The 16,194-nt window shown below is 40.2% G+C and overlaps 1 protein-coding gene across 1 annotated transcript in view; it reads left to right on the forward strand.

The window, feature by feature from the left end:
- LOC121869672 (casein kinase I-like) overlaps positions 1-16,194 on the forward strand; it is a gene marked incomplete in the record, with an annotated part of 118,868 nt that overhangs the window by 90,560 nt on the left and 12,114 nt on the right. Inside the window, 4 exon segments of the mRNA XM_042371212.1 lie at positions 10,842-10,956; positions 11,619-11,909; positions 13,567-13,715; positions 15,706-15,876. Coding sequence (XP_042227146.1) covers positions 10,842-10,956; positions 11,619-11,909; positions 13,567-13,715; positions 15,706-15,876 — 726 coding nt within the window.

The following is a 16,194-nucleotide window of genomic DNA, read 5'->3' on the forward strand; positions in this document are numbered from 1 at the left end:
CTAGTTACGTATTGCTCATCCCATTACCTCAAAAATTGTAGTCGGGTTGTTTAGGGCACACACAAGGGCCTTGGTTCTGGGCTCCACTTCACGTTATTCCTAATGTATGGGTCATCCTCTACACTCTGCAATTGTTCACCACTTCCATAAGATCACACACTGCACTGTTCGTGGCTATTCAATTTACTGGGGTAATGATGTACAACCACATCATCAGACAGTAGCTAAAAACAACTATCTGTGTATACTTTGTGGGGAACAATATGACCATGGATATGTAATTTTAGTATGAGGGTCAGCCACTAGTCACACTTAAAATTTCTGAGCATATCAGACCCCACCTGCACAGATGGTTGTTTTTAGCTGCTGTACAAAAAGATATTTTCCTAAATATAGTTTATTGTCACCCAAACATTTCAGCATATGTCTGATACATTAATCATTTCCCAGATCATTGTTTCTCACATATTTTCATCAGACATCTGCTTATCAAACACAGAAGTAAATACTATAAATTTCAGACAGGGCCTTCTCTGCCACCAATGCACACATTAGCAATTTGTATGTAAGAATCAAGTCTTTCCCTACTCATCATATAGGTACCCTGAGTTCTCTTTAATAATTATCTGTACACACTTAGGATTATATACACGACATTGCATAATACAACGCATAAATTACTCCCTTCTAAATAAGCCATTGTTTTTCAGACAATTACCTAATTGAAGGCCAGAGATTTAATTTTATGGCTGTATTATGACTCGAAGTTATTATAGGGACCAGTACTAATGTGAGTTGGTGAAGATAATGTGAGAAGTGAAATAATTGACAAGTCTTTTAAAAAGTGTGTGGAGTTAGTGATAGTGATAGTACAGTACCAGCAGTTGGGTTTCTGTAAACAGTAATTGTGGTGGTGAAGAACTTTAGCTTGAGAAGAAGATTAAAGCTTTTGTTACAGATGAGTAAAGCTTTATGACTTTTGTGTTGAGCACCAGTAACACTATTATTGTGTTGAGCAACAGTAACACTTTATTATTGTGTTGAGAGCAATCAGTAACACCTTCTATTTATTATTGTGTTGAGCACCAGTAACACTCTCATTAATGTGTGTTACACCAGTAACACTCATTATTGTGTTGAGCAATTCATAATACTCCTATTAATGTAAGTTGAGCACCAGTAACACTCTCATTATTGTGTTGAGCAATCAGTAACACTCACATTATTGTGTTGGAGCACCAGTAACACTCTCGGCTATTGTGTTGAGCAGCACCAGTAACACTCCTGCACATGCAGGTTGAGCACCAGTAACACCTCATTACTAAGTTGAGCACCAGTAATGCCCCTATTATTGTGTTGAGCACCAGTAACACTCTAATATTGTGTTGGAGCACCAGTAACAATTTCATTGGCTTGTGTTGAGCACCAGTAACACTCTATTAATGTGTTGAGCACCAGTAACATGCACCATTATTGTGTTGAGCACCAGTAACACTCATTATTGTGTTGAGCACCAGTAACACTTCCCCATTATTGTGTTGAGCACCCCTAACACCCTCATTATTGTGTTGAGCACCAGTAACACTCTCATTATTTGTTGAGCACCAGTAACACTCTCTGCCATTGTGTTGAGCACCAGTGTACTTCATTAATGTGTTGAGCAACAGTAACATTCTCATTATTGTGTTGGAGCGTCAGTAACACTCTCATTATTGTGTTGAGCGATCAGTAACACTTTCATTATTGTGTTGGAGCACCAGTATATCTCATTATTGTGTTGGTGTTTGTGTTGAGCACGTTAAATCTTTCATTAATGTGGTTTGAGCAGCAGTAACATTCTCATTATTGTGTTGAGCACCAGTACTATTATTGTGTTGAGCACCAGTACACTCTCTATTATTTTGTTGGCACCAAGTAACACTCTTTTTATTGTGTTGAGCACCAGTAACACTTCATTAATGTTGGAGCAACAGTAACACTCTCATTATTGTGTTGAGCACCAGTAACACTCATTATTGTGTTGAGCAATCAGTGACACTCTCTATTATTGTGTTTGAGCATATTTAACACCTCATTATTGTGTTGAGCACCGAGTAACACTCTGTTTTGTGTTGAGCATAGTAACACTCTTATTAATGTGTTGGAGCACCAGTAACACTCTATTAATGTGTTTAGTACCAGTAACACTTTCATTATTGTGTTGAGCACCAGCAACACTCTCTTTAATGTGTTGAGACGTGACACTCTATTAATGTGTTGTATTGTGTAACACTTTCATTGTTGTGTTGGGCACCAGTAATACCTCGTTTGTGTTGAGCACCAGTAACACTCTCATTGTTGTGTTGAGCACCAGTAACACTCTATTGTTGTGTTGGAGCACCAGTGATTCTTATTATTGTGTGTTGAGCACCAGTAACACTCTCATTAATGTGTTGAGCATCGCAACCTCTCATTATTGTGTTGAGCAATCAGTGGCTTATTAATAAAGTGGGCACCAGTAACACTCTCATTAATGTGTGTTGAGCTTTATTTATGACTTGTTATTGTGTTGGAGCACAAGTAATACTCATTATTGTGTTGAGCACCAGTAACACTTATTATTGTGTTGAGCACCAGTGCTCATTATTGTGTTGAGCACCAGTAACACTCATTATTGTGTTGAGCACCAGTAACACTCATTATTGTGTTAGAGCAATTAAGTAACACTCTCATTATTATTGTGTTCTATTATGGAAAAATTTTGTTTAGGGAAAAATATCTTCACCTTTTTTATAAATTATGTTATAAAGTACAGTACAGTAGAGCACAGTACAGCACAGCACAGTTCAGTACAGAATGAAGTAATAGCACAGTATGCACAGCACAGTTACTAGTACAGTACAGCACAGTGCCAGCACAGCACAGTACACAGTACAGCAGAATTCAGCACAGTAAGTATAGTACAGCACACAGCACAGCACAGCAAGGTGCAGTGCCAGCACAGGACACTTGTTGAGTTTATCAGTACAGTGTGCTGGGGCATAGCAGCACAGTACAGCACAGTTCAGTCCAGTACAGCACAGTAGCAGCACAGTACAGCACAGTCTAGGGCACAGTACAGACACAGTACACAGTGTACATATGCACAGCACAGCACAGCACTGTACAGTTACCAGCACAGCATTGCAGTCCAGCACAGCACAGCACAGTGCAGCACAGCACAAGTCTGAAGTACAGCAGCACAGTACAGCACAGTATGCACAGTCCAGCACAGCATGTTACTGTGCACAGCAGCCAGGACACACAGTCCAGCAGCAGGCACAGCGCAGCACTGTGCAGTCCAGCCCAGTACAGTCCAGCACAGCACAGCACAGCACAGTCCAGCACAGCAGCACTGTGCAGTCCAGCCCAGCACAGGTCCAGCACAGCAACAGCATGCATGTCCAGCACAATTAGTATTGTGTAGTTTAAAGTATATTTGTATAGCACAGTGTAAAGTACAAAGCTCTGAAATAGCACAGCACAGTATATAGCACAGTATGTCTCAGCACAGTGTAGCATAGGTCAACACAGTACAGGACAGTATAGTATAGCATAGCATAGTATAAATTAGCATAGCATAGCATAGCATAGCATAGTATAGCAGACAGTACAGTACAGTGGTGTTCAGCATAGTACAGTACAGTACATACAGTATATATAGTATGTTCAGTAATGCATAGTACTATACAGTTCAGCACAGTATAGTAGCACTGCATAGCATAGCATAGTACAGTACAGTATAATGCAGTATAGCACAGTGCAGTATAGTATAGTGTAGTATCAGTACAGTTCAGCATTAGTATAGTTCAGTTACATAGCACAGTACAGTAATAGCATAGTTTAGCACAGTTCAGTACAGTTCAGCATAGTCTGCTAGTCTAGTTAGCCAGCAGTACATGAGAGATAGTAAAGCATACAGTTCAGTACAATACAGTTCAGCACAGCACAGCATAGCATACTACACAGTGCAGTACTGGTACAGTTCAGCACACAGCACAGTTCCAGCACAGTACAGCACAGCACAGTTTAGCACAGTTCAGCAGCCTCAGCACAGTACAGGTGTTCAGTTCAGTACAGCATAGCACAGTACAGTTCAGCACAGTGGTTGTGTCAGTACAGTTCAGTCCAGTTCAGTCCAGTAGTTCAGTATGTGCATAGTGTAGTGCAGTCTGTACAGTACAGTACTATATAAAAGTTCAGCATTGAGTACAGTTCAGCACTGTACATTTAGCACAGTACAGATCAGTACAGTAATGCAAGCAGTACAGTTCAGTCTAGTGCTAGCATAGCACAGTACAGTTCAGTACAGTTCAGCACAGCATGCCAGTACAGTCTGATAGTACAGCATAGTTCAGCACAGCACAGTACTATCTCAATACAGTACTGTATAGTTCAGCACAGCAAGGTACAGTTCAATATACAGTATAGTAAGTTCAGCACAGCACAGCATAAAGTTCAGTTCAGCACAGTACAAAGAGTTGTGTCCAACACAGTACAGTATAGTTCACAGCACAGTACAGCAGTACAGTTCAATACAGTACTGTATAGTTCAGCACAGTACAGGCACTATCTCAATACACAGTACTGTATAGTTCAGTACAGTACAGTACAGCTCCAGCACAGTTCAGTTCAGTTCAGTTTAGTCTAGTTCATACAGTTCAGCCCAGCACAGTACAGTTCAATACAGTACAGTATAGTTCATAGCACAGCACAGTACAGCACAGTTCAGTTCAGTTCAGTTCAGTCTAGTCTAGTCTAGTTCAGTTCAGTTCGGCAATAGTTCAGCCCAGTACAGTGCCAGTTCAATACAGAGGTTCAAAGCACAGTACAGTACAGTACAGTACAGTTCAGTACAGTGCAGTACAGTTCAGCACTGTATATTTCCAGTTAGGCTAGCATAGTTCAGTTCAGTCTAGTTCTGGCAACAGTCCAGCCTAGCACAGTGCAAGCAGTCTACTAGCACAGCATAGTTCAAAGCACAGCACAGTACAGCACAGTTCAGCACCACATATTTGAAGTACAGTATAGCACAGTTCAGTATGCAGTACAGTTCAAAGCACAGTGCAGTACAGTTCAAAGCACTGTATATCTCAGCACAGTACAGTTCAGTTCCAGGTCTAGTTCAGCATGTCTAGTACACTACAGTACAGTTCAGCAATCAGATATTTCAGTACAGTACAGTTCAGTTCAGTTCAGTTCAGTACAGTTCAGTACAGTACAGTATAGTACATTTCAGCACTATATTTTCAGTACAGTACAGTTCGTTCAGTTCAGCATGTACAGTACAGCAGTTCTGACCATATATTTCGCGCTATACAGTACAGTACAGTTCAGTCTTTCAGTTCAGTTCAGTTCAGTTCAGTTCAGTTCAGTACAGCCAGTTCAGTTCATTAATCGGTATTTCAGTACAGTACAGCATAGTTCAGCTTAGTTCAGTTCAGTCTGGTTCAGTACAGTACAGCTAGTCCACACCCCAGATATTTCAGTACAGTACAGCACAGTCTAGCTAGCACAGTTCAGTTCACCACCCAGATATTTCTAGCACAGCAGTTCAGTTCAGTTCAGTTCAGTACAGTATTGTATAGTTCAGCACCAGATATTTCAGGCACAGCACAGCACAGGTTGTACAGTCTAGCACAGCACAGTACAGTATGCACAGCACTGTGTTTTAGTGTGCACAGCATAGTATAGTTCAGTTCAGTAAGTTCAGTATAGTTGCAGTATATAGTTCTAGCTTATTTCAGCACAGCCAGTACAGTTCAGTTCAAGTCTAAGTTCAGTACAGTACAGTACAGTACAGTACAGTTCAGTTTGACCCAGCAGCAGCTCAGTACAGCACAGTTCAGTATAGTTCAGTTCAGTCGTCAGTACAGTATAGTTCAGTACAGTTCAGTTCAGTACAGTTCAGTATAGTACAGTACAGTACAGTACAGGCAGTTCAGCGTAGGTTCAGTATAGTACAGTTCAGTACAGTTCAGTGAAGGTACAGCACAGCACAGTATAGTACAGTCTGGTTAGTACAGTACAGTTCAAAGCAGTCTAGTTCAGTTTAGCATAGTACAGCAGCATAGTACAGTTCAGTCTAGTTCAGTTCAGTTCTGTTTAGCATAGTACAGTATATACAGTACAGCAATCAGATATTTCAGTACAGTCAGTACAGTACAGCAGTTCAGTACAGTACAGTTCAGTTTAGCATGTGTTCAGTTTAGCACAGCATGTCAGTACAGTACAGTTCAGTACAGTGTAGTATAGCACAGCACAGTATATTTCCTTAGTACAGTACAGTTCAGTTCAGTTGTTGCATAGCTCAGCATAGTACAGTCATACAGTTCAGTGTAGGTACAGCATAGTTCAGCACAGCACAGTTCAGTACAGTTCTAGCATTATATTTCAGTACAGTACAGTACAGTTCAGTATAGTACAGTAGATCAGTTGGTTGCGTAGCACAGTTCAGCACATATCTCAGTACAGCACAGTTCAGTACAGTTCAGTCTAGTACAGTTCAGGCACAGTCCAGTACAGTTCAGCACTCAGATATTAGTACAGTACAGTACAGTTCAGTTCAGTACAGTTCATATAGTATAGTACAGTTCAGTATAGCACAGTTCAGCATATATAGTACAGTACAGTTCGGGGTTCAGTATAGTACAGTACAGCACAGTACAGTTCAAGCATATATATTTCTCAGTACAGTACAGTACAGTATAGTACAGTACAGTTCAGTATAGTACAGGTTCATAGTCAGTACAGTCAGTCTAGTTCAGTCACAGATATATCCAGTACAGTCCAGTACAGTTCAGCATAGTACAGTTCAGTTCAGTTCAGTACAGTTAAAGTTTAGTACAGTAGTTCAGTATAGCACAGCATAGCATAGTACAGTCTAGTACAGTATGTTCAGTCATTAGTCAGATAGTTCAGGCACAGTACAGTCTAGTTCAGTTCAGTTCAGTTCAGTACAGTATAGTATATTCAGTATAGATATTTCAGTACAGACAGTTCTGTGCATAGTACAGTTCATATAGTACAGTCAGTTCATCACAGTTTCAGTATAGTACAGTTCAGTTCAGTTCAGTCTGCAGTTCGTATAGTACAGTATATAGTATAGTACACAGTATAGTTCAGTATAGCACAGTACAGTTCAGTTCATAGTTCAGTCTAGCACAGCACAGCACAGTACAGTACAGTAGTTCGTTCAGTACAGTACAGTGCCAGTCAGTTCAGTCTAGTTCATTGTCAGTACAGTATAGTACAGTACAGTTCAGTTAGTTCAGTACAGTACAGCACAGTACAGTACAGTACAGTTCAGTACAGTTCAGTATAGTACAGTTCAGTTTAGTACAGTTCTAGCATAGCATGAGTTCAGTTCAGTATAGCAGTGCAGTGCACAGTACAGTACAGTTCAGTTTCAGTTCAGGTTCATACAGTACAGTTTGTACATAGCTCTGTACTTGGTATAGTTCAGTATAGTACAGTATAGTTCAGTATAGTACAGTATAGTATAGTACAGTACAGTTCAGTATAGTTCAGTATAGTACAGTACAGTTCAGTATAGTACAGTTCAGTATAGTTCAGTATAGTATAGTATAGTACAGTTCAGTATAGTACAGTTCAGTATAGTACAGTTCAGTGTAGTACAGTACAGTTCAGTATAGTACAGTTCAGTATAGTACAGTTCAGTATAGTACAGTACAGTTCAGTATAGTACAGTTCAGTTTAGTACAGTACAGTTCGGTATAGTACAGTACAGTTCAGTACAGTATAGTACAGTACAGTACAGTACAGTACAGTACAGTACAGTTCAGTTTAGTACAGTACAGTTCGGTATAGTTCAGTACAGTATAGTACAGTACAGTACAGTACAGTATAGTACAGTTCAGTACAGTACAGTTCAGTTTAGTGCAGTATAGTTCAGTATAGTATAGTACAGTTCAGTATAGTACAGTTCAGTTTAGTACAGTATAGTTCAGTATAGTACAGTATAGTATAGTACAGTACAGTTCAGTATAGTTCAGTATAGTACAGTACAGTTCAGTATAGTACAGTTCAGTTTAGTACAGTATAGTTCAGTATAGTACAATACAGTATAGTATAGTACAGTTCAGTATAGTACAGTTCAGTATAGTACAGTTCAGTTTAGTACAGTATAGTTCAGTATAGTACAGTATAGTACAGTACAGTTCAGTATAGTACTGTACAGTTCAGTATAGTACAGTATAGTTCAGTATAGTGCAGTTCAGTACAGTTCAGTATAGTTCAGTTTAGTACAGTACAGTTCAGTATAGTACAGTTCAGTATAGTACAGTTCAGTTCATTACAGTTCAGTTCAGTTCAGTATAGTTCAGTACAGTTCAGTACAGTACAGTTCAGTACAGTTCAGTTCAGTTCAGTATAGTTCAGTACAGTTCAGTACAGTATAGTTCAGTACAGTTCAGTTCAGTACAGTTCAGTTCAGTTCTGTACAGTATAGTACAGTGCAGTTCAGTATAGTTCAGTACAGTTCAGTACAGTATAGTTCAGTACAGTATAGTTCTGTACAGTATAGTACAGTTCAGGTCAGTATGTATAGTACAGTTCAGTTCATTACAGTTCAGTACAGTACAGTTCAGTACAGTACAGTACAGTACAGTACAGTACAGTTCAGTTCAGTTCAGTTCAGTATAGTACAGTATAGTTCAGTACAGTTCAGTACAGTATAGTTCTATACAGTTCAGTATAGTTCAGTACAGTATAGTTCAGTACAGTACAGTTCAGTATAGTACAGTACAGTTCAGTATAGTACAGTACAGTTCAGTATAGTACAGTACAGTTCAGTACAGTATAGTTCTATACAGTTCAGTACAGTTCAGTACAGTACAGTTCAGTTCAGTTCAGTATAGTTCAGTACAGTTCAGTACAGTATAGTTCTGTACAGTTCAGTTCAGTTCAGTATAGTTCAGTACAGTTCAGTACAGTATAGTTCTATACAGTTCAGTACAGTTCAGTACAGTACAGTTCAGTTCAGTTCAGTACAGTATAGTTCAGTACAGTATTTAACTGCTTCAAGTTGTGGCTGTAGTTAAGACATTGTTTTGAGGATCACCGAGTCACTATAACTTCAATAACGGGTGCAACCATTCTCTCTCTCTCTCTCTCTGTCTCTCTCTCTGTCTCTCTCTCTGTCTCTCTCTCTGTCTCTCTCTCTGTCTCTCTCTCTCTGTCTCTCTCTCTCTCTCTGTCTCTCCCTCTGTCTCTGTCTCTCTGTCTCTCTCTCTCTCTGTCTCTCGTAGTGTGTGTAGATAACAAACAATATCATTTACACCTAGGACTTCTGCATCACCTGTAATTATCCGAGTGTGGCATAACTGGACTGTACAGCCATAAAGGGGTGATTATACTAGGGGGTTAGGTTAGGGGTAAGGGAGGGGTTGGCTAGGGCAGGGGTTGGCTAGGCTAGGGGTGGGGCAAGCAGGAGGGGCTGGCTAGGCTGGGCTAGGTTGCTAGGTTATGAGGCGTTGTGCCGTGTGGCTTAGCCCTTGCTAGTAAGGGTGAAGCTGTTGTCAGGACCTCGTGAAGATTAGACACCTCCTGACACCCCCCTCCTTTTTCTGTTTACCCCAACCCAGGCGGGGCTAGGGAGGCTGTGTGTGTGGAGGTGAGGTGGGGGTGGGTGTGTGGGGTGACAAGAGTTGAGCTAATTACAGGAAGCAGTACTGTAATTACCTGTACCCAAAGGTAGCTTATAGCAAGGATACAATACCGGAAAATAGATCATATGAGGTTAGTTAATCCCCTTTCACCCTCATCTAATCCTTTCTTTCTCCTCCCTCTCCCTTCCCCTCTCCCACTACCCCTTCTTCCCTTTCCTCCTCCTCCTCCTCCCACTCCTCCTCCTCCTCCTCCTCCTCCTCCTCCTCCTCCTCCTCCTCCTCCTCCTCCTCCTCCTCCTCCTCCCCATCCCCTCCTCCCACTCACCCATAGCTTATTTCACCTGAGGTTGAAATCAGTTAACACACTCAATGCTATATCTGGGAGGGGTTAGGTTAGGCGAGGTTAGCATTAGTTTAAGTTAGTTTAGCGTTAGGTTAGGTTAATCCCAAGGTTAAAAATAGCCTGGAGTGCTTAATGGTATTTGCATATGAGAGTTTGTGTTGTGGTTATTGTACAGTATGTGAGAGTTTGTGTGGTGGTTATTGTACAGTATGTGAGAGTTTGTGTGGTGGTTATTGTACAGTATGTGAGAGTTTGTGTGGTGGTTATTGTACATTATGGAGAGTTTGTGTGGTATGGCTGTACAGTGTGAGAGTTTGTGTGGTGGTTATTGTACAGTATGTGAGAGTTTGTGTGGTGGTTATTGTACATTATGTGAGAGTTTGTGTGGTGGTTATTGTACAGTATGTGAGAGTTTGTGTGGTGGTTATTGTACAGTATGTGAGAGTTTGTGTGGTGGTTATTGTACAGTATGTGAGAGTTTGTGTGGTGGTTATTGTACAGTATGTGAGAGTTTGTGTGGTGGTTATTGTACAGTGTGTGAGAGTTTGTGTGGTGGTTATTGTACAGTGTGTGAGAGTTTGTGTGGTGGTTATTGTACAGTGTGTGAGAGTTTGTGTGGTGGTTATTGTACAGTGTGTGAGAGTTTGTGTGGTGGTTATTGTGATAATTACTGCCAATGTAAATTAGGAGTTTTGTAGATTTTTTCTTTCTTTCTTGGGATGATTTTCACTTTCTTTAAATGAGTTGTTTTTGTGTATTTAATTTCTTTCTTTCTTTCTTTCTTTCTTTCTTTCTTTCTTTCTTTCTTTCTTTCCTGGATATGTTTTCACGTACAATAATTTCTCTTCCAGATCCATAGGACAGAATATGTACACTCTAGAAGATTAATATATCGAGACGTCAAGCCGGAAAACTTTCTCATAGGAAGGAGCTCCACTAAAAAAGACAAAATAATAAACATTATAGGTAAGAACGTGGGCAGTTTTGTAGAGGCGACGACCTGACCTGATCATTCTTAATCTAATCTAACGACCAAATTTAACCAGTTATAACCTAACCTAACCATACCATTCTTAATCTAACCTAACTTGACCAAATTTAACCAGTCATAACCTAACCTAACTTAACTTAACCTAACCATTCTTACCCTATTCATTCTTAATCTAACCCAACTTGACCAAATTTAACCTGTGATAACCTAACTTAACCTAACCATTCTTATCCTAATCATTCTTAATCTAACCTAACTTGACCAGTGATAACCTAACCTAACTAACTTAACCTAACTTTGCTTATCAGTGTTTTACAGACAGACTGATCAGGATTTTTAAATTACTTATTATAATATTTGATGTTTAATTTGTTGAAGACGACTGTTGGCTGTGTGTTGTTCTCTAGTTGAAGGCGTTAGTACAGTTATCTCCTTCATTATAACCTGTTATCTGGTTGCTACAGCTTCTTAACTTTTATAGTACAGTATTGTGTAAGTTGTGGTTTATAATAGAGTACAGTACTATGTTGTTATGGTGTGAAGTATAGTGATCCCTAACAACTCTATACTTGTACTAGTTGTGGTTTATAATGTGTGTATTGGTTATAATGCCTGAGACCCTTATACTTGGCTACAGATTTTGGGTTAGCCAAGGAGTATATTGACCCGACAACAAACAAGCACATCCCGTATCGGGAGCACAAGTCTCTAACGGGGACCGCCCGTTACATGTCCATCAACACTCACATGGGTAAGGAGCAGTCCCGCAGAGATGACCTGGAGGCGCTGGGTCACATGTTCATGTACTTTCTTCGTGGGTCACTTCCTTGGCAAGGTCTCAAAGCCGACACCCTTAAAGAACGCTATCAGAAGATCGGCGACACCAAACGAGCCACACCAATTGAGGTCCTCTGTGAGAACTATCCTGGTGAGTACAGCTTCAGTGTCTGACTGTAAATGTTTTTGTTATCTGTACAGTACTGGTAGGTGTGGGTTGTCATGAGTGTTGTGGGAAGACCTTCAGATGTGCTGGCTTTGGCCTCCTATGTAATGTCTCTTGTACTGTCTTGTATAGGTACTTACAGAATGAGCCAGTATTCTTGTACGTATATTGTCCAATAGCAGGAGACAGTTACTTAACTCTTAACTTTACAGCACAGTGATTCATTATGACTTGTATGCACCATGATAGGAAGCCCCATTCACTCTAATTTTACTCTCTTAAATTATTTTAAATTTCATGGACAAATTGGCCAACAGTCAAAGTGTCCCTCAAGATTTTCAAGTACAGTACAGCTGTTCCTTGTTGTGATGACTTGTGCCAGTCATTATAACTAGTGTCAGTGCATCAAGCTTTTCTTGTATGTCATCATTTATATTTACCACTATTCTTTATTATTGTACAGTATTTATAATGAGACAAAATACCCCCCAAAAAGTGAACAAATTCTTTAACTCTGGGAGCACAGTAGTACAAAAACCTGTAGATATTAGATAATTTTGAGGTACTAGAGTGCTGTATCTTAATGCTGGTGTAAGCCACAGCTGAATTTGGCAGCAGGATGATAGTCAGACTGCACAACATGAAGTAATCAAGAGACACGTTGAAGACACACAGTACAGTACATGTTAAAGCAGGTGAGGGAGGAGGCACCAGTGTGTGCAAGACAGAGCTGTTGACAAGTGGTATGACTACCACTGAACTTCTGGCGTCTCCTCTGCCATTTGAGCTTTATATTGCCCTTGAGCCCATGGCTGCATATAAGGGTATCAGAGGATTTTTTTGCAGCTTGTACCTGTATTATTATTATTTTTTGACCTATTAATGCAGTAACATGCCTACACTCTGTAACGGAACTGAGTACAAACTAATGCATGTACAGTAGTGTACTTCAACTGCTCCCCCGTTCCCCCATTTTTTCACCATCATAATGTAATGCAGTTCTTGTACCAGTATTTTCATTTAAGTCTGTTACTGCTAAACTCCTAATATTGAAATGTGTGTAATGTACACACACACACACACACACACACACACACACACACACACACACACACACACACACACACACACACACACACACACACACACAGTACATTTCATTAGACTCATCATGGACTTGCCAACAGTACAGTACCTTAGGGTAGACTGTCATAACTAGAGAGGAGATAGTGTCCAAATTGCTGTGCTACTTTAGGTCATTTATGCCACCAGTTGAGACTGATGGCTGTTTACATAGTGTGTAGTGCAGGAAGCCCAGGCCAACAACTATGGTTTAACATTTTATAGTCATTTATTTGGTGCATTTAGATCAAATTTTCAATATAAAGAGACCAGTAATGATTTGTTTTTAGTTGTACTGGTGCCTGGATTCCCCCACAATACAGTAGTTTAATAACACAGCTACATTATGTGGATCATGTGTTGTGCAGCTAGTGAGGCATATTGAATAGCTGATGTAAAGTTGGTTCATTAAGGTTAGTAAGTCTTTAGATAAATTTCAATGTATTAATAGAATACTGTTTAGAGTGAAATTCTGGTCGTTGGTGTTCATCTGTGCGTCGTTTCCTCGTTATTCTTGCAGAAGAGATGGCGACGTACCTGCGATATGTACGGCGGTTGGATTTCTTCGAGACTCCAGATTACGACTACCTGCGAAAGCTCTTCCAGGACCTCTTTGAACGGAAAGGCTATGTTGATGATGGGGAGTTTGATTGGACTGGAAAGACTATGGTATGGTTATGTAGAATTTCTGTATTTATGAAAAAAAAAATAGAAAGGAATAAGATGGTTTAGATAAAATATGACATTGATAATGAAGAGGGCAGGTGTTAAATAAATTCTTACCTACTTGATCTCACGAAACATATGCAGCCGGATGAATATTTAGCCAATATGCGACAACTGAGAACTGCTGCCCCTTCTGATCGTGTGAAAACCAGATCAGAGAAGGTCTGTCGAAAAATTTTGCTGATGTAGAGTAACAGGAGTATGCTAGAGTAAACACCCTTGATAGTGAAGATGATTTTTTATATTATTCTCACAAACTTGGTCTTTGGAAACCTTTTGGTTGTAAAATAGTGATAATAATGACCATTCTCTGAGGGTTTGACCTGTGTTGAAGTGGGCGTAGTGCATGGTACAGTATCATGGTGAGTGGGTACTACTACATATTGTAGCTGTCAAGCCCGACGTAATAATTCCTCTCCGTAGTGAACCAGGTAAACTCACGCATTAGGTACTTTACAGTAGTTGCAGTAAGAACTTAGAACCCACCCATATACTCTTAATGTGGGGTAGGAAGCAGAAGTAAATCTAGTTAAGAATTATATTCAGTACCATGAAACTTTTATGCTTTTATCTTCTTTGGCTTATGGGTCTCAAGGAGTGACTTGTGAAATACCCTCACTAGAGCGCCCCCTGTAAAGCCTGCCTTGTCCACTGAGGCGGAGACACTGTCTTGTTTGATCTGTGTCTGTTGCAACATGGACAGTTACATGCCTAGTCAGATTGATGTAAGCAAGACAGAGCCCAAACCCTGTTCCAGTGGTTACTTGGAAAGCCATTGAACTACAGTGTAGACCAAGTATAAACTTTGGACCCATTTAATTTTGACTCGCCTCATGAAAATAATGTATTTATATATGGTACCAAGAAAGTGTGTTGTACAATTTTATACATCCAGCCTGTGAGAAAACAAAGTGTAGAAACAATTGTCATTCATGGTAAATGAATGATGAGCTCAGCTTCTGGCACTAAGCATTTGTTAACAGTTGGCCACAAGTGAGGAAAATATTTTGTCTGAGATTTGCAAACCAAGTTTATGGCCGAGGGGTTGAGGCGAAGACACGGCGAATCTTGTGGCTCGGTCGTTATCAGAGGAAGCAACTGATTGGGGTAAGTGCCCCACTCTAACTAGCATAACTGCTTATGCTGTGAGTGGACTTCCTCTCCTTTAACAATTAGATACAGTACAGTATCTTCATAGACATAGCAGGTTCTGCTAGGGGAGGTACTCTAGTGAGGGAACATTGCAGGTCATTTGTCTCTTCCCCTTGGCCAGGAACTTGGATTTCATGCTTCAAACAATGATTTATGATTTTGATAAAAATCATTACAGTCTGTTTTACCAATAACAAAAAGGCCAAATATTTTTATATTTTTCATTAATGTAATTATGTTCATGTATTACAGTATACTTGAAGTATAAAATAATAAGTTCCTACAAAAAGCTTTTTGAAGATGTCAGTTAAGAATTTTGTTTGTTTATGAACTAGTTTAAAGGGGAAGGAACTCAAGTACAAGTTCTTTATACTTTCTGGCCGTGGACAAATTTTGGTGGATTTTTTTAGAGTTAAGTTATAAACAAAACAAGTTAGATTTCTTTGATTGCTTGCTTGCTGAAATTGGCTGTGGAGGGAAAACTCGTGACTAAGAGAGCACCTGGTCTTACAGTCAACACCAGTTGGGTCAACGCAGACAGGAACAGAGGTGATTGTGTCACCAAGCAGAGAAAATCGTGAAAGGCACCCAACAGCAACTAAGGTAAATTTTGACAACAACTGTACTTACATTTTACCTTTTCAGGGCAGCTGAGGACACAGTTGAAATTTTGGAAGCTGCAAGGCATACTTCAACAAGAGCCATTTGTAGCTCTACTGTTTCAGTTTGTAATTAGATTGTCTAAAGTGTGTTTGAATAGGGCTTAACATTTTCCCTCCAGTTGACAGGAGTAGTGAGGAATGGTGGGGGGCCTGAGCAGGGGGCTGTTGTTGGGCCAGGTGATGGCAAGGAGGGTGAGAACCCCACTGCCGCGCAACAGACGCTACTACCTTGGACACCAACGCAGCAGGTGGATGACACCGCCCCACGGCCTCCCCCGGTCAGACATCATGTATGTTCCGACACTACCTCCTCACTGTTTGAGCTACAGTGCATTAACCCGGGGCACTTCAGATTTCTTAAACTCAATCGAGCAAAGATTTTGTTTTCCAGTCCAATATTTTTAATTAGCATTGTACTGTATAAACACAGATTGTCAAAAATTAATGATATTGCTGTGCACTGTGAAAGACTGTGGAGGAGTGTGAGGGGCCTGTATGAATTTGAATGACAAAATGGCACAAAGTGTGGCTTCTTGGCACTGACACACTCACACCAGATGTATTGTATTGGCTACCTCACATGCAACAATCTTTTGCACTCCTCAACA

Source organism: Homarus americanus, unplaced genomic scaffold (assembly GCF_018991925.1).
Source record: "Homarus americanus isolate GMGI-L3 unplaced genomic scaffold, GMGI_Hamer_2.0 scaffold23578, whole genome shotgun sequence".
Taxonomy (NCBI): Eukaryota; Metazoa; Arthropoda; class Malacostraca; order Decapoda; family Nephropidae; genus Homarus; species Homarus americanus.